Below are 23,121 nucleotides of genomic sequence, written 5' to 3' on the forward strand. Positions count from 1 at the left end.
CTGATTCACACAAGCTCTGATTTACTGCCTAATTGACTTAGGATGTCACAGCTAACCCGGCTCAATGTACAAGGGAGACATGAAAATGTATGTAAAGCACCCAACACGAGTACATTTGAAATAAGCTACAAGGGTTCTTTCAATAAGCCGTAATCTGGGTAATCACCAGTACGAGTCTTGGCATTTCCTGACATTTAGACAGAGGTATTAAGGCTTCTCCATATCAGGGGTAGCGACCCATTCTGTAAGTGCCCAGCGAGATATGAGGTCATGTTTACCTCGTCATCGGATCATTTCAGGTAGATTCATGGAGGTGAGAGGTTAAAGATTAAGCGCTCTGCAGTGAGAGTACACCTAGCTGCCACAAACTCGACAGAAATCAGGTCCCATTGGTCCACAGTCTATTCGCTTCTTTATGTTCCCACGGAACCAAATTTAGACCCAACTTGCAAACTGGACCACAGAACCATGTCCGAATCACCCAGCTAAGACACATGGCCCACCGGACACAGTGTTTAACCAGCTCCTAACCAGGGAGCCCCAACAGCCCAAGCTAAACACATAACCAGATATGGGTTTCTCTACAGGTACTCCAAAATGCAGACAAGAAGAGCGATATCCACCACAGCGGGACACAACAACAGCACGATCCCAGCTGAGGGAGTGTCTGCCCGCTGTCGATGCCGGTGGAGGTCTCATTCGGGACCCGGGCAGCTCGCGTTGACATCATCTCACTCGGTTCCGGTGCAGCAATTAGCACCATGAGATGTGAGACGTCTCGCAGGAACACATGTGATGACCGCCCCCCAAAATCGGCGGCTTCTTCCTCAGGTGGCCCCCCGGCCATCTTGTACTCTTACTCGCCACGTTACTTTTTGAACAGGGAAGTAGGAAAAACAGGAATTCTACCCTGAAAACCAGTTGGAGTGGTGTGGGGGGGTGCGGGGGACTCACGGGAATTGGTGGAGGGCGTTGTGGACGTGACCGGCGTCAGGTTCATCTGAGAGATGTCGAAGTCGTCGCAGTCGTCGGCGTCCTGGCCCACGCCCATGCGCCCGAAGTAGCTGCTCAGGGCATCGGTGCCACTCGCCAGGCTGGCTTGCTCGCCCCTGCGCCCCCCCGCCACCGTCGGCAGCTTTGCCGCCTGGAAGTCTTTGAACATCTCCTTGCCGACCTTCTGCTGGGAGCGGTCGGCATGCGGGGGGCTCGAGGCACCGGCGGCGGCGGCTGTTGGGGGCTCGCAGGACGGTGGCATGGCCGGCACCGGCGCCAGCGTCTGGAACATGGCTGCCGGCAACGGGCCCACAGTTTGCGTTGGCATGAAGGCAGCAGGGGGAAAGGCTCCCGCCATGGTGGCCCATTGCTGCTGGGTGCCAGGGAATAGGGTGGGCTGGCCCCAGATCACGGGCTGGGTCCCGGGGATGACCTGAGCCACTGGCACAGGGGGCTGCATGCCGAACGCTAGCGGGCCCTGGGCCGCAAATGGCTGCTGGCCCCAGTGGGCAGGCTGGACGGCTCCCATGGTGACGTAACCTAGACAACGGGGGGGGCAGGAGTGGCCCAGTCATTTGTCATTATTATCATTATTAATAACACTTTTTAAATGTTAACATTAGCACTCGTATTAACTTGACCAAACATATTGTTATATCTTGATTATAGACTGGGCAGGCTTTTTATAGGCGAAAAAAAACTATCTGAATGCAATAAAACAAAAACGATATGCCGAATGGAACACTGGAAAGCAAATCTTCCCAAAAAGCTCAAATGTCAAAACAGACAGCCCACATCGGCTCTCTGTAATTCTTGCAAAGACTGGCCATTAAATATCCTTTTAGAGCCTCAGCGAAAATGGCTTGCGAGTCCTCGCAGCCCGCGCGCGGACATGCCGGAGGGTCAGACAGAAACACAGTCGCTCTGCCGCCCTCACGCTACGGCAAACACAGCAAACCCTCTAAATTAAAGTTGTATATGAAAATTAGATGCTGCGATTTTCATGGCTGGAGAAGAGGATGAAATCTCTTCAGACCAACTCAATTTAAGCCCCCGAATACAGGCGACTCCAGACGCTACAGCTAATCGCATTACATAAGGGGGCCAATAGGATATTTATTTTGGCAGATTGGCTGGCAACGCGCCGGCATTTTACAGTAAAATGACTAATGTACTAACGTGTTCCCATTTGCATATAGAGTGCCGCCAAGATAACCTGCGCGATACGTGGCGTTTCAATTAAATTCTGTTTGCATTCCCAGCAACGGCTGCAGCTCTCAGGTGTTTGATGTGGGAGTCGCCTTGCTGCATGAATATGAATAAACGCTGCTTTGGGGCCGGTTTCAGAGGAAGGGCGGGGCCCCGCAGCCAAGGGGGGGGGGGGGGGGGCATCTAACAGGGACAGGGTCCGGTTAATTACAATTTGAAAGTAAAGAATGAAAAAGAGAGATGACCTTCACGTACCCCCCCCCCCCGGGCAGTCGCTTTTACATAAACGTAGCGGGGAAGAATGCAGAGAGACCCTGAACGCCAGACTACACAAGAGATGAGGACCGACCCAGGCAGCACCGGGGAGGAGTGGGATGCCTCCCCCTTAGTGGGTGACGCCAAAATGACCACGTAGATCGTAGAATTGGGGGATTTACACCAGCACCTTCTCCCGTGTTGAACACTTGGATACTTCGCCACAAAAGTCACTTCTGTAACTTCGTAATGTAATTTTTTTTCCACACTCCTGGCGTTTTGCTGATGCTGTCAACTTTTCTGGTGTTTTTCAGCTACAATATTGGGACAGTTACTGTTCCTGGAATAAAAAGGTCTCCTGCAAGTTCCTTCCACTACGTTTAACTAATAGTGTCATGCAATGTAGAAAAATTTTACATAACAATTTTGCTGTGAATTCATAAATTCTAAGAAGTATCACATTTAAGGAATTTAAACCTATGTTAATCACAAATTATTCTATTATTAAAACAAACAAGAAACGACGCTATCGCTCTGTGCTGTAGTAACAGCCCATACTCGTATTGTGATTACTACACTCACACTCATTCACGGAGCCCTCGGTCCGTGCTGTAGTAACGGACCATACTCGTATTGTGATTACTACACTCGCACTCATTCACGGAGCCCTCGGTCCGTGCTGTAGTAACGGACCATACTCATATTGTGATTACTACACTCACACTCATTCACGGAGCCCTCGGTCCGTGCTGTAGTAACGGACCATACTCATATTGTGATTACTACACTCACACTCATTCACGGAGCCCTCGGTCCGTGCTGTAGTAACGGACCATACTCGTATTGTGATTACTACACTCACACTCATGACGATACGGTTACCTGAGGGCACAGATGCAGGGCTGAAGGGGGCAAAGAGCTCCGACGGGGGTTGGTGGGTCAGGGAGGGGTCCAAGGTGTTGGCCGGAGAAGCAGGCGTCTGTGGGGAGAGTTAGGGTCCCTCAGTTTGCCCCATTTACCCCATGACACATAACCGAGGCTCATTCAGCAGCTGTTAGTGCCTCTGGAGGTCTGAGGAGGTCACTGTGGAGCGGGAAGACTTACGGAGGGAGAGGTGATGTCCGGGGGGGTGGACATGTCCCCAAACAGCTCCAGCTGGTTGATATTCTGCAATCAAAGGGGGAGGGAGGGCACGGTGGATGTCAGTAGCAATGACACCACTCCAGGGGGTGTTGGGAGGGGGGCTGATCGCAGCGCGTACCTCAGATAGCAGCTGGGTTCCTTGTACTGCGGGTGGGGGACTGTTCACTAATTTATGGGGCTCTTAGTGGATGGGTCACATGGTGATGAGATGTTAGACTCATGGACAAAATGTAATACGTACCTAAAAGCACTCAGAGGCTCGAAACAGCTCACACCCACTCTGCCTTGCCATTACTGAGTAGTTCAGAGTGTATATGGGGGACCAGGCCAGCCAATGTCTATGTCACAATTCACAGCATGTACTGTTATTTAAATCACGATGTTAAGGCCTCAGGCTGATCATTCTCCATCTTTAGTTATAGGAAGGACATTCGGTCCTTCTCATGAAAAAGGTCTTCAGATAAGCTGTAAGTTCTTCTTGCCCTAAAGCAGTGAGGACAAACAGCATGCTTCCACGCGGCTTAAAGCTTTCCTCCAAATCACCAAATTACAGGAATACACTTTTAATTTTGTTTAAAATTCAAAGCTGCAGCAGAGAGCAGATGGTGCAGAATTACGCACTAACAAGCCTCATGTGAAATGCTGAATATCTGCTTTGCCACTCTTTCACTGATCTTTCTCGCTAAAAATGCAACACCTTCATAGCCGTGTAGCGATTCTGTCAATAGCCTTTATATTAGGGAAAGATCACTGCAGCATTTCTCTCTTTGGTGTGCTGGGAGAATTTAGCCTTGGGGTTTATATTACATATCTATGCCTGCCTGTGTTACAATCCAGCAAGCCAGCAGTGCCTCATCCCGGACCCTTTACTTACCTGAGACATTCCTACCACATCTCCATTGAAGCCAAGAGCTTAATTTCCTCATTTATTAAAGGTAGATGGTGATGAGGTCAGAGATACTCTGTCACACAGATTCCTACATGGGGAGTCTCATGCAGAGAGTCTTATAAATAGAGTCTCATACAGTGAGATGGGGACAGGGATGGTGATACAACATAGGGACAGGGAGGGGGGTGTGGGACAGGGACAAGGAGGGGGGTGCGGGATGGAGACAGGGATGGTGGGGGTACCTGGACTCACGGGGAGCGTGCCTGAGGCCCGGAGTGGTTCACAGCAGACACACAACATGGTGCATGTTCTTCCCATCTCACGCCTCGTGAAATGACCGCCGAACATGGGGGTAACCCGTAGCAGCCAATCATGCGCGATTCAAAATTCACGGCCCCACTACAGGTCGTGCTTAGATAACAATAACTGGATTGAACTTGACTTGGATTTAAAAGTTTGAAAACCAATGAAACGAGCAAAATCCTTTTGTCTGTGAATTAAGGGATCCCATTACGCAAGGTGAGGAAGGGAGGAGCAGCTGCAGAGAAAGATAGCAGGACCGTTCCAGGCAGACAGGCGTTCGGAGAACGGGGAGACACAGGGAATGAGAAAGAAAACACAGGCACAGGACAGGGCAAGACAGGAACGGCAAGGAGCGGCCGACGGCCATGGAAACGTCCACTAATCCAAGAACAGGACACAGACATGTAATGGGTTCAAGATCATTCCAGGCGTTAGCGGTAAGCATGGCGTGAGCGGGGTGGAGAGAGGGAGGGAGGCGAGAGACCAGTACAGTGATGGAGGCTTGTTCAAATGGAGAAAGACAACAAGAGGTGGCGAGGCAAAGATAAGCACTTCAGCCCCAATCTAGTTCCCATGGGCTCATAATCTGTGACATTATCAGAGCGACTCCCTCTGACTGACGTGTGAAGCTATCAGAGCGCCTCCCTCTGGTTAATGTGTGAAGCTATCAGAGCGCCTCCCTCTGGCTCATGTGTGAAGCTATCAGAGCGCCTCCCTCTGACTAATGTGTGAAGCTATCAGAGCGCCTCCCTCTGACTAATGTGTGAAGCTATCAGAGCGCCTCCCTCTGACTGACGTGTGAAGCTATCAGAGCGCCTCCCTCTGACTGACGTGTGAAGCTATCAGAGCGCCTCCCTCTGACTAATGTGTGAAGCTATCAGAGCGCCTCCCTCTGACTGACGTGTGAAGCTATCAGAGCGCCTCCCTCTGGCTAATGTGTGAAGCTATCAGAGCGCCTCCCTCTGGTTGACGTGTGAAGCTATCAGAGCAACTCCCTCTGACTGATGTGTGAAGCTATCAGAGCGCCTCCCTCTGACTGACGTGTGAAGCTATCAGAGCGCCTCCCTCTGACTGACGTGTGAAGCTATCAGAGCGCCTCCCTCTGACTGACGTGTGAAGCTATCAGAGCGCCTCCCTCTGGTTGACGTGTGAAGCTATCAGAGCGCCTCCCTCTGACTGAAGTGTGAAGCTATCAGAGCGCCTCCCTCTGACTGACGTGTGAAGCTATCAGAGCGCCTCCCTCTGGTTGACGTGTGAAGCTATCAGAGCGCCTCCCTCTGGCTCATGTGTGAAGCTATCAGAGCGCCTCCCTCTGGCTAATGTGTGAAGCTATCAGAGCGCCTCCCTCTGACTGACGTGTGAAGCTATCAGAGCGCCTCCCTCTGACTGACGTGTGAAGCTATCAGAGCGCCTCCCTCTGGCTGACGTGTGAAGCTATCAGAGCGCCTCCCTCTGGCTAATGTGTGAAGCTATCAGAGCGCCTCCCTCTGACTGACGTGTGAAGCTATCAGAGCGCCTCCCTCTGACTAATGTGTGAAGCTATGAGCGCCTCCCTCTGACTGACGTGTGAAGCTATGAGCGCCTCCCTCTGACTGACGTGTGAAGCTATCAGAGCGCCTCCCTCTGACTGACGTGTGAAGCTATCAGAGCGCCTCCCTCTGGCTGACGTGTGAAGCTATCAGAGCGCCTCCCTCTGACTGACGTGTGAAGCTATCAGAGCGCCTCCCTCTGGCTGACGTGTGAAGCTATCAGAGCGCCTCCCACTGGCTCATGTGTGAAGCTATCAGAGCGCCTCCCTCTGGCTGACGTGTGAAGCTATCAGAGCGCCTCCCTCTGACTGACGTGTGAAGCTATCAGAGCGCCTCCCTCTGACTGACGTGTGAAGCTATCAGAGCGCCTCCCTCTGGCTGACGTGTGAAGCTCTCTGAGCGCCACCCTCGTCCTGCTCCTGGATGGTGGTTTTATTACCACCTTCGTTTGCTCTCACCTGACCTTGAATGACTTGAATGTCAAGTGCTCAAAGTTCCCCAAGGCAGAGGAGGCCACCGACCCAATAACATGGCGTCAGAATCGAACCCCGGCAGCGGTGATTTATTAACCACCTTCCGGGCCCAAGAGGACCAACTTTGAAGGGAAAGAACAACAGCACTGAGATCTTTGACACGGGGTACCCTCCCCCCCAACCAACATTCTTAGAAAACCCCTGGATACAAATCCATTACCTGTGGCCTTCATGTAAGCCATCAGATCCATTTGTGCTAATGAGCATGTATGAAGGTGATGGACAATGGAGGTGGCCGAACGTGCTGAGGGGGGAGGCGGCCTGCCAGCGCTGTCCTTGGCTAAAACAGCTTCATCACCAGCCACCTTCTCTTCTCAAAATCTGCTGGTACCAGAAGTCCCTCCATCCTACTGTACGGTTTGTCTAGGAGAAATTCCCATTAAAGCTGATGGTGCCCCCCCCCCCCCCAACACACCTCACTATGGAGACCTCTTAATGTGCCTTTTCCATGGAGTGTGTAATTATCTGCGTGCATGTGGTTTGCATACATTTGATAAAGCCCAATTAATTAACATAACATCTGTAAATTCCAATTTCCTGGTTGACCATATGGATAAATTTCAATTCTTGTGACAAATTTAAAACCAGATTGTGGAAGCCTGTCTTCCTTCAACATACGTGCAGAGGGTCTTTTGAAGAAAAAATAGTGTATTATTTGGTTCTTAATTATTACATTTATTCAGTGGATACTTTCATGTGAAGCGACGCACATTTCAGAAGGCAGGGTTAGGACCACAGCATATTAGTAAAAGCGAAGGAGAGAGAAGTGCCCTTCGAAGAACATAAATCCACCGCAAGAAAATGGCAGCCACGTGTGTCGCGTTTAAAAGTTTAATGGTTCACACGGCTGATTTCCCTGAGCCATTAAAATGTCTTCAATCAGAAAAAAAAATGAACATAATGCTACTGGCAGCGGTACCAAGTTGAATGATTCTTAAAGTTTATATGCGCTTATATCCACAAACATGCAGATTCTCTGGAAGGATAGACAGCGGTGCAGTGAAAGGGTCAGAGCATGCGAGCCCAGCTTTACGGATAATCCACCCATTAAGGGGAGGGTGCCGACACGTCAGCCGCTGAGACCCCCTGACATGTACAGGACTCCATTCATCGTCATGGACGGAACAGGTATTCACAGATATTCAGAGAGAAAGACGAGGGGCTGGGAAAAAGAGCTCTATCCCTGGGGAGGAGACACTTCATTAGCTACGGATGTCACTGAGATAAAGAGCTGTGGGAGAAGGGGAGGAACAGAGCTCTTTCAGGACGTGAAATGAGTGGCAGGACTGCGTCATGGGAGATGCTGTGCGGACACACGTGTCACGTGTGCGTGTAAGCACACGCACACACAGTACATATGCATAGTCAGACATACAGATGGACCGGTCAGGCAAAGACAGTGCATACGTGACTTACAAAATAATAAAAAAAAAGACAGAATAGCAGCTATCAGTGTAGTGGGGCACTTTACCCAAAGCAACATTCAAGTAAGTCCTGGTGACAAGACGGTGACACCAGGAAGGTGCGATCCCATTGACGCGTGCCTCTCCCGGTTAATATGCCGTGTTCTCTGAGACTTACTGCCACGGAAAGGCCCCCTTAAGCTATCCCCGGTTCGAGACCAGGACAGGGAACCAGGGCTGGGTAATGAGCTGATTGGGGATCTTTGAGCACTCAACAAGCTTCAGCTGAATGAACAGACCAGCAATAACACCTGAGAAGCAGCAGCCAATTCAATGGAGATAGTGAGGTTCACAGATCATCGCTGACCAGGGAGAATGCCACACAAGGTATGACTCATGAAACATAGCATTAATGCAATCAATATGTCTTCTCCAAACGTCTGGATAAGGTAGCAGGCATCCACGGAATGATCATGATCTCATAACTACAGTCTAGCCGCTGCGGATGGAACACTTACTATCTCCTTTGCAAACTGCTTTTCATCTCGTAGGCATACCCAGATGGAGGAAATATATTTTCTTTCACACTCCCTTACTTCTAAACAACCCACACACTCCATTACAAATCTGCCGTAATGATGTTTGTGCAAAAACCTTGTATCTGAGACTAATATTACTGTTGCCCCCAAGCTATTGAAAATATATTTATTGTCCATATGGGTAGTTTAGAGTCAGGCATTTCTCACCAGAACACTACACTGCATGCAGCTATACCAAGCAAACACAACCTCGAGCAAACCTCTCAATATTCCTGACAAGCAAGAGGGAGCATCGAGAAAGACATTACAGACACTCCTAAGAGGATCGAGGCACCGTGGGCAATTACTACATGCTCAGGGCATAGATAATTCCAGAAGAAAGGAAACAAACAAAACCTGCATGGAATTACTTTTTTTGCCTAATATAAATTCTGTTTTGCATTTTCTCCTTGAGAACCATGAACTGTTTCCGTCTTGATCTTTTCACAGCTGAAATTAAGACTGAAAATCATCCAATTTCTTTTTGCTAACTCATTTAAGCAGCATTTCACTCTGGCCAGTTCGACTAATGGAATATTTCAGAGGAGATGGGCGCCCCCTGATGTAGGAGCTTGAGGAGGACGCCCACAGAGGACGGGCAGGAAGTTTCCGGTCTGACAGGGAGGAACCGGGGCTGCGGTGGTTATGCCTCCCACCCCCACACTGAGATGTTTAAGCAGAGCGGTAGGTGACCCGAGGCGCTGAAGAACCAGAGCAGCGCAAGGTCTGGAGCGATTGAGAGGTTTGCCTTTGGGACCCAAACAGAAACACAAACATCTACACTCACTGGATGCCGTTTGGGAACATCATAGACCCCCTCCTTCTGCTGACTCGTAGGTACCTAGATTGGCAGACGGTCGAGCCAAAAATAAGTAGAGAATAAGTCACCTTGAGACAAAGCAAACATCCCACATTACCGCGAGAATCTGCTTCCTCCAGTTCAAATGTACTGAGAGAGCCACACTCTCTGCTTGTGACCGTCTGTGTGGTGAACTTCTAACAAAGCTCCCAAAAGCCGAATTTTAATGCCTGCTTTGTAAAAAGCTTAATCTCCTTTGAGTTTTTATGTTTTTTGGCAGAACAGACATCCTGACGTATCGACTGTAGTATTATGGTGCGTTAAGCTACCTCTTCAGCAAACTAGCTCAGGTTAATTTATAGAAAACAGGGTTAGGGCAGGCCGCGATTTCCCCCCAAATCTCGTACGTGAGGCGGCCCGCAGTAAAAGCAGATACATTTTTATCAAGCCGACTGCCGCTGACAAATTGGCTTTATCTGCGAGATCCAGCTCACAGCCAATGGCTGCACGGATGCCTGCCAACCCCCCCCTCTGTTTACGGCTTTCGCGTTTATTCCATCGCCACCATTTATAACGATCCTGTCTCTGGCTGCCTGATTGATATTCGGCAGATTTTGCACATGCTTCAGCTCGAGCTGATTTTTTTGTCTATTTTATTTAAAGATCAAAGAGGCCGGCTGCTGATTAATCTCTGCGCAGCTTTCATCTTATCACGCAGGAGGAGAGGGACGGCTGCTTACCAGCCAGCCGGGGAATAAATCAGGCCCACAAAAGCCTGCAAGGAGGCTGACATGTGGCCACCACACATGGGACACGCACTGTGCCACGACGCCCAGGGCAGTACAGGACCCCGCCATCACAGCCACATAACTTGATGACTCTGAACGAACGAACGATTACCGCTTTATAACTCAATGTTGTCTGCCAAATATGCAATTATAATTTCTGCTCTGCCTGGTCATCGGAAATGTCAGATAGTACCTTAATAACCATAGCAACTCTATAGGGTCTTAAACATGGTGAAAAATTTAACATTAAACATCCAGAATGAACATTAAAGCTTTTATGAGAATCGTCAGAGAAGCCCAGTGCTTCTACGTTACTATACACCCCTCAGCACAGGCTGGGACATGCTTCAGGCTCACACCTACTCTTCTCTTTAGCGATTTACGTCGCCGATGAGGACGTGAAAATGCTCCATGTAGTGCACGCTAAATTAAAAAATGACATGGGTGCCCAAAAATAAGACACCACAACCAACGAAAAACAAGCTAAGAAAGAAAAATACCTTAAAAAGCAGCCTAATTCTACGACTGAAAAGCTGCAGTAAGTAGGTCTTTCATAAACAAGAAAATATAAAAACATTGAGAATATACATTTTTAAATGAACTTAAGAATTTGAGACAGATAATTGTGCTTAACTATTTATTAGATTACAGCTGTCATACTCAAATAATAAAATAATAAGATATACTTAAAAAAAACCGGCTCCTCCCCTTCATGGGTAAAGGGGCGGGGCTTGATAATACCTGATAAATGCTTTCTTCTGACTGGGGGTCACGGATCAGCTCATGTCCAGCCTCAAACACAATGTACTACAACATCGGCAGCGGAGGAGAAGGGGGTGAGGGCAGAGGGAGACAGTGGAAGAGCAGAGAGGTGATTGGTAAACAGAATCAACACCAAGCACGGCCTGAGCAGCCCATTGGACTCGTGAGAAGGCTGCGCTCTCTTGGCCGCCTGGACCTCACATGTGACCGTCACTCACATACCTGCCTGTCACATGACTAAAAAGAATGACATTCTATATTTCCATTTATTTAATTACCTCTTTTCTCTTTACTTTGTGATAGGTGAAACAATGCCACTTCAATCAAAAATTTATCTGGGACATTCCCAGAAAAGGGGGCACCCCCCCACCGATCACAAAGCTGTACGTCATCCGTAAGAAATATATCCCACACTGGTGTTCAAACACAAATATCTTTCGAAATTAGCTGGCGTTCAGACACCTTAACGAGTCACACTGTCCGCTGTCACCGTTACGGACTTTACACCAATCCGTTCTGTGTATCGTCGACATTATTTATAAACATGTCATTGCGAGCGATTGCAAGAACACACAGAAGACGTGTCACACGTGTGCTAAGGATATATTCCTCCAAAAACGAAGGGAAACTGTACGACCGCTCAGCATGCAACATTCGTGGCAAACTCTCGCGGAAGTGTCCGGAAATGTTCGGCATCACCTCACGTCATTCAAGTGTCTGCCATTAGAGGGTTATAGGGTTAAAGCTGTCTGCATTCAGTGAGTGCTGAAGAGTAACACTTTCGGGGGAAATGGTACAGGGGCTGGCCTTTGTGAGCAAGAGGAGAGATACAATCGCACGACGCTGCACTGGTAAAAAAGAGCCATCGCGCCATGATGCTCCAGGTGGATTAAGAATACAGGAATGATGAAATAACATGAATTATTAATTCAAGGGGAGCAAAAGAAAAGTGGAGCAGTGTCATTGTCACATATGAGATTAAGAGAGATACTGTATAGAGAACAGGCACAGTAAGCAGGGAGGTGACAACGCTGGGGAGGGCGGAGTGCTCAGGCTGTACCTGGTAAACGGGGTCCTCCACGTCGTCCTCCAGAATCGTCTTTGGAAGCGATTGAGAGGGAGAAACAGAGAGCGGGTCAGCTGGGGGGGGTTTGGAGGGTTGGGAACAAAGACTCGGTGAACTGACAGACTTGATGTCCAGTTGTGAAGATATTATTAGCGTGGTGTTGCATCTTCCTTAGGGGCTCTCTGCTGTCCTCCAGCCCCCCCCCCCCCCATCATAAACCTTGTGGCCTCTCTCACTCCAGAGAAGCTGCTGTCTGACAGATTTTGTCATTTAATTGTACATGCTGCCTGAATGGTATCGCCCAGCAAGATCTATGAGCCTGCGGCCACACTGCCACTCAGGAGGAGAGCTGGGAAGGCGGGGGCGGGGGGGACGTGGAAATCGCTCATCTCCTTAATGACGTGCGTAATTATATAGCCCCTGGCCCGCAGCCCCCAGCTGACGCCTTCATCTCTTCTACGGGTCTCCGTTCTCAGGGTCAGTATACCTGCCGTGTGCCAGCCAGTCTGCTACTCCCTGGAAGCGCTGACAGGAGGCGCTAACGAGTGATCCTGCCAATCTGGGACCCCCCCTTCTCTTGCTGTCGGTCTGCCCGCCCAGCACCACAAACCCAAATACGTCTGTTAATTTGCCCCTACTTTATCAGCACATGCAAACATCACCACGCCAATATTACCACTTCAGATTCATACAGTAAAACATACACTAATATTTTTTTTCATTTTGCTTCTTTAACTACAGTTCCATGGTAACACAAACTAGCAACTTTCCCTGGTGCCTATAAACACTGTCATTCCCAGATGAAAGGGATTCTCTCAGAGATTCAAGTGTGGAGACATGACAGTGTGGGGACATGGGGGCATGGGGACAATGCAGTGTGGGAACATGACAGTGTAGGAAAATGGCGGTGTGGGGACAATGCAGTGTGGGGACATGACAGTGTGGGGACAAAGGGGCATGGGGACATGACAGTGTGGGGACACGGGGGCATGGGGACAATGCAGTGTGGGAACATGACAGTGTAGGAAAATGGCGGTGTGGGGACAAGGGGCGTGGGGACATAACAGTGTGGGGAGATGGAGGCGTGGGGACAATGCAGTGTGGGGACATGACAGTGTGGGGACAAAGGGGCATGGGGACATGACAGTGTGGGGACACGGGGGCATGGGGACAATGCAGTGTGGGAACATGACAGTGTAGGAAAATGGCGGTGTGGGGACAAGGGGCATGGGGACATGGCAGTGTGGGGACATGGGGGTATGGGGACAATGCAGTGTGGGGACATGACAGTGTGGGGACAAAGGGGCATGGGGACATGGTATTGTGGGGACATGGGGGAGTGTGGGGACATGGCAGTGTGGGGACAAGGGGGAGTCAGGACACAGGATCAAGGGAGGGGAAAAAGGAGGTGCCTGGAAAATGGCATCATGGGGATGCAAGAAAGGGACACAAGGGCATGGGGACATTGCAGTGTGGGAGCAGGGTACACAGGAGAGCAGGGACGTGGGGACATGGGAGCGCAAGGCAGCAGGAGACATGGCGGAGTGGGGACACTGGGCTCACCTGGTAGACAGCCTGCTCGCACTGCTTGTCCTTCTGTGCCTTCTTCTCGAGCTCTTCCCGCTGTTTAATCTCGTAGATGAGCTGAAAGAGGTCGCGCAGGTCCAGGATCACCGGCTCGGCCTGGAGGATCAAAGCAGAGAACAGACCTCAGTGGCTCAGTCAACAGGCTGTTATCAGGCAGCAAAACGAACCAACTAAAGCACAGCGAACGAAAACAACCGCGGAGGGCGTTTCATTTCTGAAGGGTGGCTGTGGCATATCAATTGCCCCCTGTGCTGCACCAACCCCCCACCAAAATAACTCAGAGGCTTGCCTCCCGCTAAGCCCCACACCAACCCCAGGGGGCGCTGTCTGCAGACCGGCTTCTCTCACAAACCCTGAATACACCCAGCAAGTAATATAGGTCCACCATACTGCAATGGGCTTCATATCCATATGAAAATCAGGAAGAACACCGGCGATGCAAGCGGCCGCAGTACACAATGCAGCCTCGTCGCATGCGCTTGCGTCTCGCATGTCTTTGTAAGGGGGGCTGCGAGGCTGCTTTCAGACACTCATCGATTTCCAGTGAGGATCGATGATGCACCCCACTAGGCGACAGGAGGCGCACAGCAAACAGAAAGCTGGCGTGGGGGGGGCGAGGCCATAGAAGACGCACACACCTCACACGCCATGACTCCGTCAGTCCCTGCACACTGAGGTGTTTATAAAGCCCCAACCATTATGAAGACTTAGGTAAATACACAGACAGACCTATGCAGATTCTGTCAGGACCACCCCCTCCCCCCACAGTACTTACAGACCGACATGCACAGATTATATCAGGAGCCCCCGCCACCGTACTTACAGACCGACAGGTAGTTTCTGTCAGGACCCCCCCAGCAGTACTCACAGATTGAGCTGTCTTGATGGCCACGAATCGGTGGTTCCCCTCCTTGCCGCAGACGTAGCCGAAGGCGCGATGGTCAGTGATGTCCTTGGCGATGTAGGAGATCTCGTGGACTGCGTGGTGATGCTGTAGGACCTGCCCAGGCAAAGGCGGCATCACGCAGTGAGCAAAGCCTCCCTGCTTCCTGTTTCAGCTCAATGACACTTCAGTCCTGCCAGGATTATGGACAATCACAGGCGCATTTCTTAAATTTCTACGTGACTTGCCGTAGGTTTTCCCCAGATCTCTCCTGCTCACTTGACATCGCAGCTGTCTCGCGGCCAAAACGCCCAGCAGGATGCTCTGTTGTTAAACGCCTCACCTCACGCACACCGGCGATTTTTCATTCATGGGAGGATCGTAATTAATTTGTGTCCTGAACCCTCAGCAGGCTTCCTGACACAGAGACCGGAGCAGACGATCTGGAGGAGGTCAGCTGTACCGACACCGCAGGTTGCCCACATACAGAGTCCTTCAAATTACCTGCTAATCAACTAAATCTGTTATTCCCAAGAAAGATGGAAAGAAAATTCATTAGTCTATTCTCAGGCCCACACTGCAATGCTGCACTTCACCAGGGTGATCCCAATTTACGTTTATCACATTTATCAATAGGCTACAGTGCAATGCAGAATGTACGGAGTCAGGCCTCAGCAAATATAAATCCTCCATCGGGGTTTTTGTTCCACCTCCCCACCACCCCCCCACTCGCTCGCACACAGTGGCATTTATTTCTGATTAGACATGGTATAGCACTTCAGAAAAATCGACAAAAGTCTGAGAAGGTGTAAATGTCAACCTCTGAGCTAAGAAATGAATTGATGAAGCTTTCTGTCAACGTTTGGGAGTCTAAAGGAATCCACATGGGTTACGGGCTAAAACAACCTCGGGGTCTGTGAGTACTGCTGGCGGGGGTGGAGGGTCCCGTCTGTGTATTTAACTAAATACTAAACTTTATAATGGTTGGGGCTTTTTTGCATTGCCTAGCCTTGGAGCTCATTGTAATATTACGGATAAGTTGAGCACTAAATATTCAAAAGTGGCTCGTACCTCTTAAAGTCAGCATAAATGCAGCAGACAGCACCGGAATCGCTCTGCTGGGTAGCATGTCTGGCTGAGGACAGGAAACAAACCTGCTGATATACCACAGTTGGCATTCACTCCATGTCCCCCGTCTTTGGAAGAGGAAGGGACCATGCTCACCTTGTCACCTTCTGCCAAATTTCAGAGCGAACGATTAACTGTGATGGTTCAGATGTTCTTGCCCAGAAAACTACATAAAATGGCTTTCCAGTGTGGTTTGAGCTATCTGACGCTCCCCAGTAGAAAAACGCACATATTTCTACCTGACTTTTCACATGATCTCACATGCACACCCCGAGGAAGCCAGCAGGAAGCTCTGTGGCTCATTTAAAGACCATCCAGGCTGAGCTGGAGGAACATCTCACACGCTGTCATGGATAAAGCCTGATGCAGCACGCTTATTACTCGCGGTGTGGGGCTTCCTTATGAAACCTGAGTGAGAGGATTAGTGCATACATGCGAGAAGAATAACCCCCCCCCCCTACCGGTCGGCTTGGACTCTTCCCAGTTATCAGCATGAAAGCTCGACCTCATTAAAAATGTGAGCAAAGCAGGCCACGTGGAGGAGGAGGACAAGAGACAAGGTGACCTTGAGGCCTGGCATAAATGTGCCGCCCTGCTCCGAGCACAGGCTGATCACGTCCCCCACTCACCGCACCCTCCAGCGTTATGGCGTTTGTGGGTCAGAAACATCCATCCCTGCTAAGAAGGGGCAGAACTTCTGCTGGGGGCCCTCCTTCAAGGAGCAAGCGGCCTACTGCTGCCAGATGGCAGGGGAAGGGGAGCCAAACAGGGTGCGAGCCTCTCCACAGACCTGAGGCCGAGGTGAGCACCACGCGGGCAGGTGACGTTGGCTGTTTCCGGGTCGAGATCCTACGCAAGTGCATCTGGCACCCACGGGACTGCAATGTGTATGATCACCGCAATGGTGGCATGCAGGCCCCACCCAGTGACAACACGTTAAGGACACATACGACACACTAACATCATGCATGTTAACGGAGAAGGTGACCACAATAGTGACACACAGGTGGCCCAACCACCGGGGACACGTTATGTTAACAGAAATGGGTAAAGTACTGGTGACACACAGGCCCTGATCACCGACGACCTGCTAACGACACGCATGCTGACACAGAAGGCAATCGCAGTGGAGACCACAGGCCCCATCCACAGCAGAGACGGTCTCGAGCGGCAGCGTCGACGCACGGCTGAGCGAAATGCTCAAGCAAATCGACAGCATCAATGAAGAGACGAATCGGGATTAAACGTGCCTTGACACGTTTTACGAATCACGTCTGAATCTATTACGCCTGATTCACAAATAGTTCCCATTAGTTAGGAACCTCATATCTTCCATCCAGAATTAACATGGAATTAGAGGACAGCGTACTTGTCTTTAATAAGGTAATTATCTCATTATAAATATCTATGCAAAAACATCTCTAATGCAAGAACAAAAGAAAAACACAGTGGTATTGTTCTAAGGCAGTGAAACCCCCTTGTTTCTCATTGTCATGGAAGACAAAGTCCTTGCAGCAGGTTCACAAAGACAATTATTCAATCATTAACATTTCACTTTATTGCACCATTTGGACTCAACGGCGGAACTCAGCACTCACAGGTTCCTGTCGTCTCAAGCATTTTTTAATGAATAGGAAAGGAGATCTCAGAGTAGGGAGGTATAAAAACCTTCGATGGAGTCAGGTTCACTTGCATTTTAACAATATTTGTCATTTCATTTATACGTCAACGCTAAACTGGCAAACTGCAGTAGAAGACAATCAATCACGCGAGTCCCCCTGGACGCGTGGATATGGAGAGAGCGGGAGAGCTCGCATAAATCCAATCTCCAGGAAGAGATCCCGCCTTCAGTCAGCAAACCCCACCACTAAAACACTGTCAGGAAGGTCAATTTGCAGCACAGAGCGGCCCAGACACCATCCACACGATTCTGTACACACATCCTGCGCGCATGCATTACCGCTGAGATTGAGGCAGCGGATGCACATGTTACGCAGAGAGACGGATGAATGCAGCTTTTTGTTCGCCCTGGCAGGGGCGACTCCCCAGGCCTGGTCCGCGTTCACCAGGCTGCACGGCTCTCCCTCTCGCTGTCCCTCAGCGGCGTCACCACAAGCAAGGCCCTCTGTTTTCACAGTCAGAATCCAATTACGCGGCCAAAGAGCCAAAGCACACACTGCTGTTAAGTTCTCACCTGGTCCCATTAAGTACAAGTAACCGGCCAACTGGAAACATCCTGCTGTCAGCAGATTGCAGTCGTCACTCCTCCCAGAGATGCTGGGGGGGGGGGGGGGGGGGTGGAGGTGGGCTTTATTACGCTCAGACCAAGTTCATGAGCAGACAGGAATCAAAACAGGATGTTCAGCAAAGAAGCAGAACGAGAGGTTAGGGTTGTAGGGGGGGTTTCTGGCTGATGCCCGAGATCCAGTCAAAACAGACAAATGCACCAAGTCATGAACATGACCACCATGTAATCACATCTGCGGATGAATGCACATGCTTCCAAATCAAACCTGATTCAGTACCTCTGACTAACATGCCCACGTTTAAATTGCACCCAATTAATTGAATATATGTAATGGACACGCCCACCTTTACATCACACCCAATTAAATCCCTACATGTGATGCGCACACCCACTTTTGAATTACATCCAATCAAATCAGTCTACGTGACGAAAATGCACGCTTACAAATTGCATTAATGAATTTCAAAAATTTAATTAAATACCTCTGATGTACACCCCCACCTTTACATCGCAACCGATTAAATGACTATACGTGATGAACACGCCCACTTTTAAATAGCGTACAATTTAAAGCTTGAAAGAGATAAACCTGGCCCACTTTTAAAGTGCATCAATGTAAATGCATCTATATGTCAGACCCACCTACCTTTAAACTACATCCAATTAAATTCCTGCAAGTGATGAAGATACCTGACTTTAAAACGAGCCCTTGTGTGGAATATGGTCTGCAGCAGGCAGCTGTGTGCAGAATTGGCTGAGAACAGGCCTGCACCTTCGATCCCGCAGTGCTGTAGCTGTCATGCTGCCAGCAAGATTCACAGCCCCAGCTGAAGCGCCAGCCTTCATCTGTCAAATAAATAAAGTGCAGCCTAATAGTGACTCTACCTACTCATCTGCCCACCGACAAAGCCTTTCTAACCAGAAGAGGTGGTCAGGTGACCTCTGGCAACATGAGTCTGCAGGATGACCGGCGGCCCCTAGGTGGCAGTGTCACCTCAGGGCCAGAGGTCACAGATGGAGAAGCATCTTCAGCGTGTGGCAGTGGATTACCAGTGCAGCAAGCCTCCAGTGTGGGAGTGGACCTCTACCTCAGGCCTCCACATCGGGCCCCAACCTCAAGGGGCCTCCATATAGGACCTCCACCTCATTCCTCCACCGCAGGCCTACCCATCGGACCTCCACTTCAGGCCTACTCATTGGGCCTATAGCTCAATCCTCCAGCTCAGTCCTTCACCTCAGACCTCCGTCTTGGGCTTCCGCTGTATTTAATGTAGCCGCGTTCTCATTAGTGGATCTTTCGATGACTTTTCGACAGAATCTCCGCACCGTCTGACTCTCTCTTGGCCCTTATTTCACGGACAGAGCAGTAGGGATTCCCAAACAAACAAGATGAATACAAATCGGTTTCATTACACTTATTATAATTTTCCTGGCACCACAGAAGAAACCACAGTGGCTACGAGAATGATGAATACTTACTACTATCCCCCCCCCCCACATACACACAACATAAATGGCACATGGGGGTTAGGCTTAATGTGGCTTTAATTCATTTCCCATCCACCAATGCTAACCCTTATCACACACACACACATACACGACTCTCACATACACATATCCACACCACTAAATTCAGTCCTCACCAGCAGAACTGCAAACAGAAAGCCCTTTTGACTAATTCTTTAGTGGGGGGATAATTACACCCTTATAGTGTGATGTGGCCCTTGAGCTAATGAGGTCTGCGGGCTGTTTATTCCTTGGGATGCAGATACAGCAGAGTGATCGGCGCGTCGTTCACGCAGTTAATAATGCGATTAAAAAGCAGGCGCGGACAGATTAGCAGCCGGGCTAACTCACTAGATCCCAGGGCCGGGCAGCACCCTGGACGTAGGTCGGCTTAATGGGAGGCTTTAATGCGAGCCAGCGGGGCAGCGATGCAAAGCTCCACAGCAGAGTGCAGACTCGCAGAAGGGCCCCCACATGACGACGACAGGAGAAGGAACGAGGGATTCCTCGTCTCTTTGGGGTGTCATGTGGCTGCAAATGCCCCGTGGCACTTAGAGGAAGACTTCCGTCTGATAGCAGCACCTCTCATAGAGCCAGATTCCTCTCCCGGACAGTGCCAAGCCATCCCGTCCTTGCTAATTCTCTCTCCGTGCAATTGGATTGTTCCTGGCTCTCTTCTCCTTGGGAGGAGGCGGGGGGGGGGGGTGTTGGAATAATGAAAAGTCTCCCCCCCAGCAGCCTTCCAGCTCTGTGACGACAGGGGGAGAGGAGCCCAGCAGTGGCGGTAGATCGCGATGGCACTGAAGGCTACGAGATGAAGGGAAGCGGAACAGCAGACACATGAGTGGTGGGACGGGTTTGCGACCAAGCAGGGAGCGACGGATGCTACTGGAGCGATGGGCTACCTGCTAATGCGACTTCCAGTGCGCGGGTCATGCGACACGCATTACTATGTGTCATGGGTTTTCCTGGTGGTGATGCCATGCTGAGATCTGCAGATCCACGGATGTTGTGCCACGTTTGTTTTCTTCTGCTCAGGTTGTTGCAACCATCAGCGTACAGCATCCCAGGATAACAGAGACAGCACGTCTTCAAGATGCGGCGTGACGTTATGAGCGGGGGCCCCTCTGCCAGATCCCCAAAAGTCAGCCCCCCGGCAGGCAGCTGAGACCTCCTGTTTTTAGCGAAGCGGTAGACGGATATGGTGAACCTAGTTGTCCCGGCCTCACCGAAGCCCCGCCTACCAGGTCACCCTTAATTCATTACCTCACAATGTGTTTATGTAGTATGGAGCCACCAAAGAGATATAATCGATTTGAATTTTGGGCCAATTCATCCGTGTGGAATGGAGCGCGGCCGGCTGGGGCTGGCTGGGGCGGGGGGCATGGCAGTGCCGCTGACATACCTGAGGCTCTGTGCGACATTCACAGACCGCCCTGGCATGTGTTCCAATAACCCAGCCAAATACACGCTGGAGGCTGAGTGCACCTGCCCCCCTTTCAACACCCAGCATGGCGGTTAAGGGCTAATTACCTGCAGGGGCAGAGTGTTTCCATGACGCCTGACATGCCTGTACTGCAAAACATGTAGGTGTGTGTCAGCGTGGCAGCAGAGCATAATGGGGCAGGAAGGGGACTGCGGAAGAGGAGGATGGTGGAAAATGATGTAGGAGGAGTACAGCACGTGATGGCACAGGAGGGGGGTGCCACGAGAGGGGAACGGTGGAAGATGGCACAGGAGGGGGGTGCCACAAGAGGGGAACGGCGAAAGATGGCACAGGAGGGGGGTGCCACAAGAGGGGAATGGCGGAAAAGGGCACAGGAGGGGGGTGCCACAAGAGGGGAATGGCGGAAAAGGACACAGGAGGGGGGTGCCACAAGAGGGGAATGGCGGAAAAGGGCACAGGAGGGGGTGCCACAAGAGGGGAACGGCGGAAGATGGCACAGGAGGGGGGTGCCACAAGAGGGGAATGGCGGAAGATGGCACAGGAGTGAGGTGCCACAAGGGGGGAATGGCGGAAGATGGCACAGGAAGGGGGTGCCACGAGAGGGGAATGGCGGAAAAGGGCACAGGAAGGGGGGTGCCACCAGGGGGGAATGGCGGAAGATGGCACAGGAGGGGGGTGCCACAAGAGGGGAACGGCGGAAGATGGCACAGGAGGGGGGTGCCACGAGAGGGGAACGGCGAAAGATGGCACAGGAGGGGGGTGCCACAAGAGGGGAATGGCGGAAAAGGGCACAGGAGGGGGGTGCCACAAGGGGGGAACGGCGGAAGATAGCACAGGAGGGGGGTGCCACGAGAGGGGAACGGCGAAAGATGGCACAGGAGGGGGGTGCCACAAGAGGGGAATGGCGGAAAAGGGCACAGGAGGGGGGTGCCACGAGAGGGGAATGGCGGAAGATGGCACAGGAGTGAGGTGCCACAAGGGGGGAATGGCGGAAGATGGCACAGGAGGGGGGTGCCACAAGGGGGGAACGGCGGAAGATGGCACAGGAGGGGGGTGCCACAAGAGGGGAATGGCGGAAGATGGCACAGGAGGGGGGTGCCACAAGAGGGGAATGGCGGAAGATGGCACAGGAGGGAGGTGCCACAAGAGGGGAACGGCGGAAGATGGCACAGGAGGGGGGTGCCACAAGAGGGGAATGGCGGAAGATGGCACAGGAGGGAGGTGCCACAAGAGGGGAATGGCGGAAGATGGCACAGGAGGGGGGTGCCACAAGAGGGGAATGGCGGAAGATGGCACAGGAGGGAGGTGCCACAAGAGGGGAACGGCGGAAGATGGCACAGGAGGGGGGTGCCACAAGAGGGGAACGGCGGAAGATGGCACAGGAGGGGGGTGCCACAAGAGGGGAATGGCGGAAGATGGCACAGGAGGGAGGTGCCACAAGAGGGGAACGGCGGAAGATGGCACAGGAGGGGGGTGCCACAAGAGGGGAATGGCGGAAGATGGCACAGGAGGGGGGTGCCACGAGAGGGGAACGGCGGAAGATGGCACAGGAGGGGGGTGCCACGAGAGGGGAATGGCGGAAGATGGCACAGGAAGGGGGTGCCACGAGAGGGGAACGGTGGAAGATGGCACAGGAGAGGGGTGCCACAAGAGGGGAATGGCGGAAAAGGGCACAGGAGGGGGGTGCCACGAGAGGGGAATGGCGGAAGATGGCACAGGAGGGAGGTGCCACAAGAGGGGAACGGCGGAAGATGGCACAGGAGGGGGGTGCCACGAGAGGGGAATGGCGGAAGATGGCACAGGAAGGGGGTGCCACGAGAGGGGAACGGTGGAAGATGGCACAGGAGAGGGGTGCCACAAGAGGGGAACGGCGGAAGATGGCACAGGAAGGGGGTGCCACGAGAGGGGAACGGCGGAAGATGGCACAGGAGGGGGGTGCCACAAGAGGGGAACGGCGGAAGATGGCACAGGAGGGGGGTGCCACAAGAGGGGAATGGCGGAAGATGGCACAGGAGGGAGGTGCCACAAGAGGGGAACGGCGGAAGATGGCACAGGAGGGGGGTGCCACGAGA

The 23,121-nt window shown here is 51.4% G+C and overlaps 1 protein-coding gene across 4 annotated transcripts in view; it reads right to left on the reverse strand.

Annotated features, from left to right (window-relative positions):
* The window catches only part of LOC125708317 (disabled homolog 1-like), a 93,322-nt gene that overhangs the window by 6,079 nt on the left and 64,122 nt on the right, over positions 1–23,121 (reverse strand). For 3 of the 4 annotated variants that reach the window (XM_048975764.1, XM_048975765.1, XM_048975763.1), the window contains 8 exons: positions 14,706–14,837; positions 13,814–13,933; positions 12,245–12,283; positions 11,164–11,229; positions 9,623–9,676; positions 3,562–3,624; positions 3,340–3,436; positions 955–1,533 (listed from right to left, as the gene is read on the reverse strand). In XM_048975764.1, coding sequence (XP_048831721.1) covers positions 955–1,533; positions 3,340–3,436; positions 3,562–3,624; positions 9,623–9,676; positions 11,164–11,229; positions 12,245–12,283; positions 13,814–13,933; positions 14,706–14,837 — 1,150 coding nt within the window. The remainder of the gene's footprint in view (positions 1–954; positions 1,534–3,339; positions 3,437–3,561; positions 3,625–9,622; positions 9,677–11,163; positions 11,230–12,244; positions 12,284–13,813; positions 13,934–14,705; positions 14,838–23,121) is intronic. The other variant, XM_048975766.1, reaches the window with a different exon arrangement.

The sequence above is a fragment of the Brienomyrus brachyistius genome, chromosome 15, assembly GCF_023856365.1.
Source record: "Brienomyrus brachyistius isolate T26 chromosome 15, BBRACH_0.4, whole genome shotgun sequence".
Taxonomy (NCBI): domain Eukaryota; kingdom Metazoa; phylum Chordata; class Actinopteri; order Osteoglossiformes; family Mormyridae; genus Brienomyrus; species Brienomyrus brachyistius.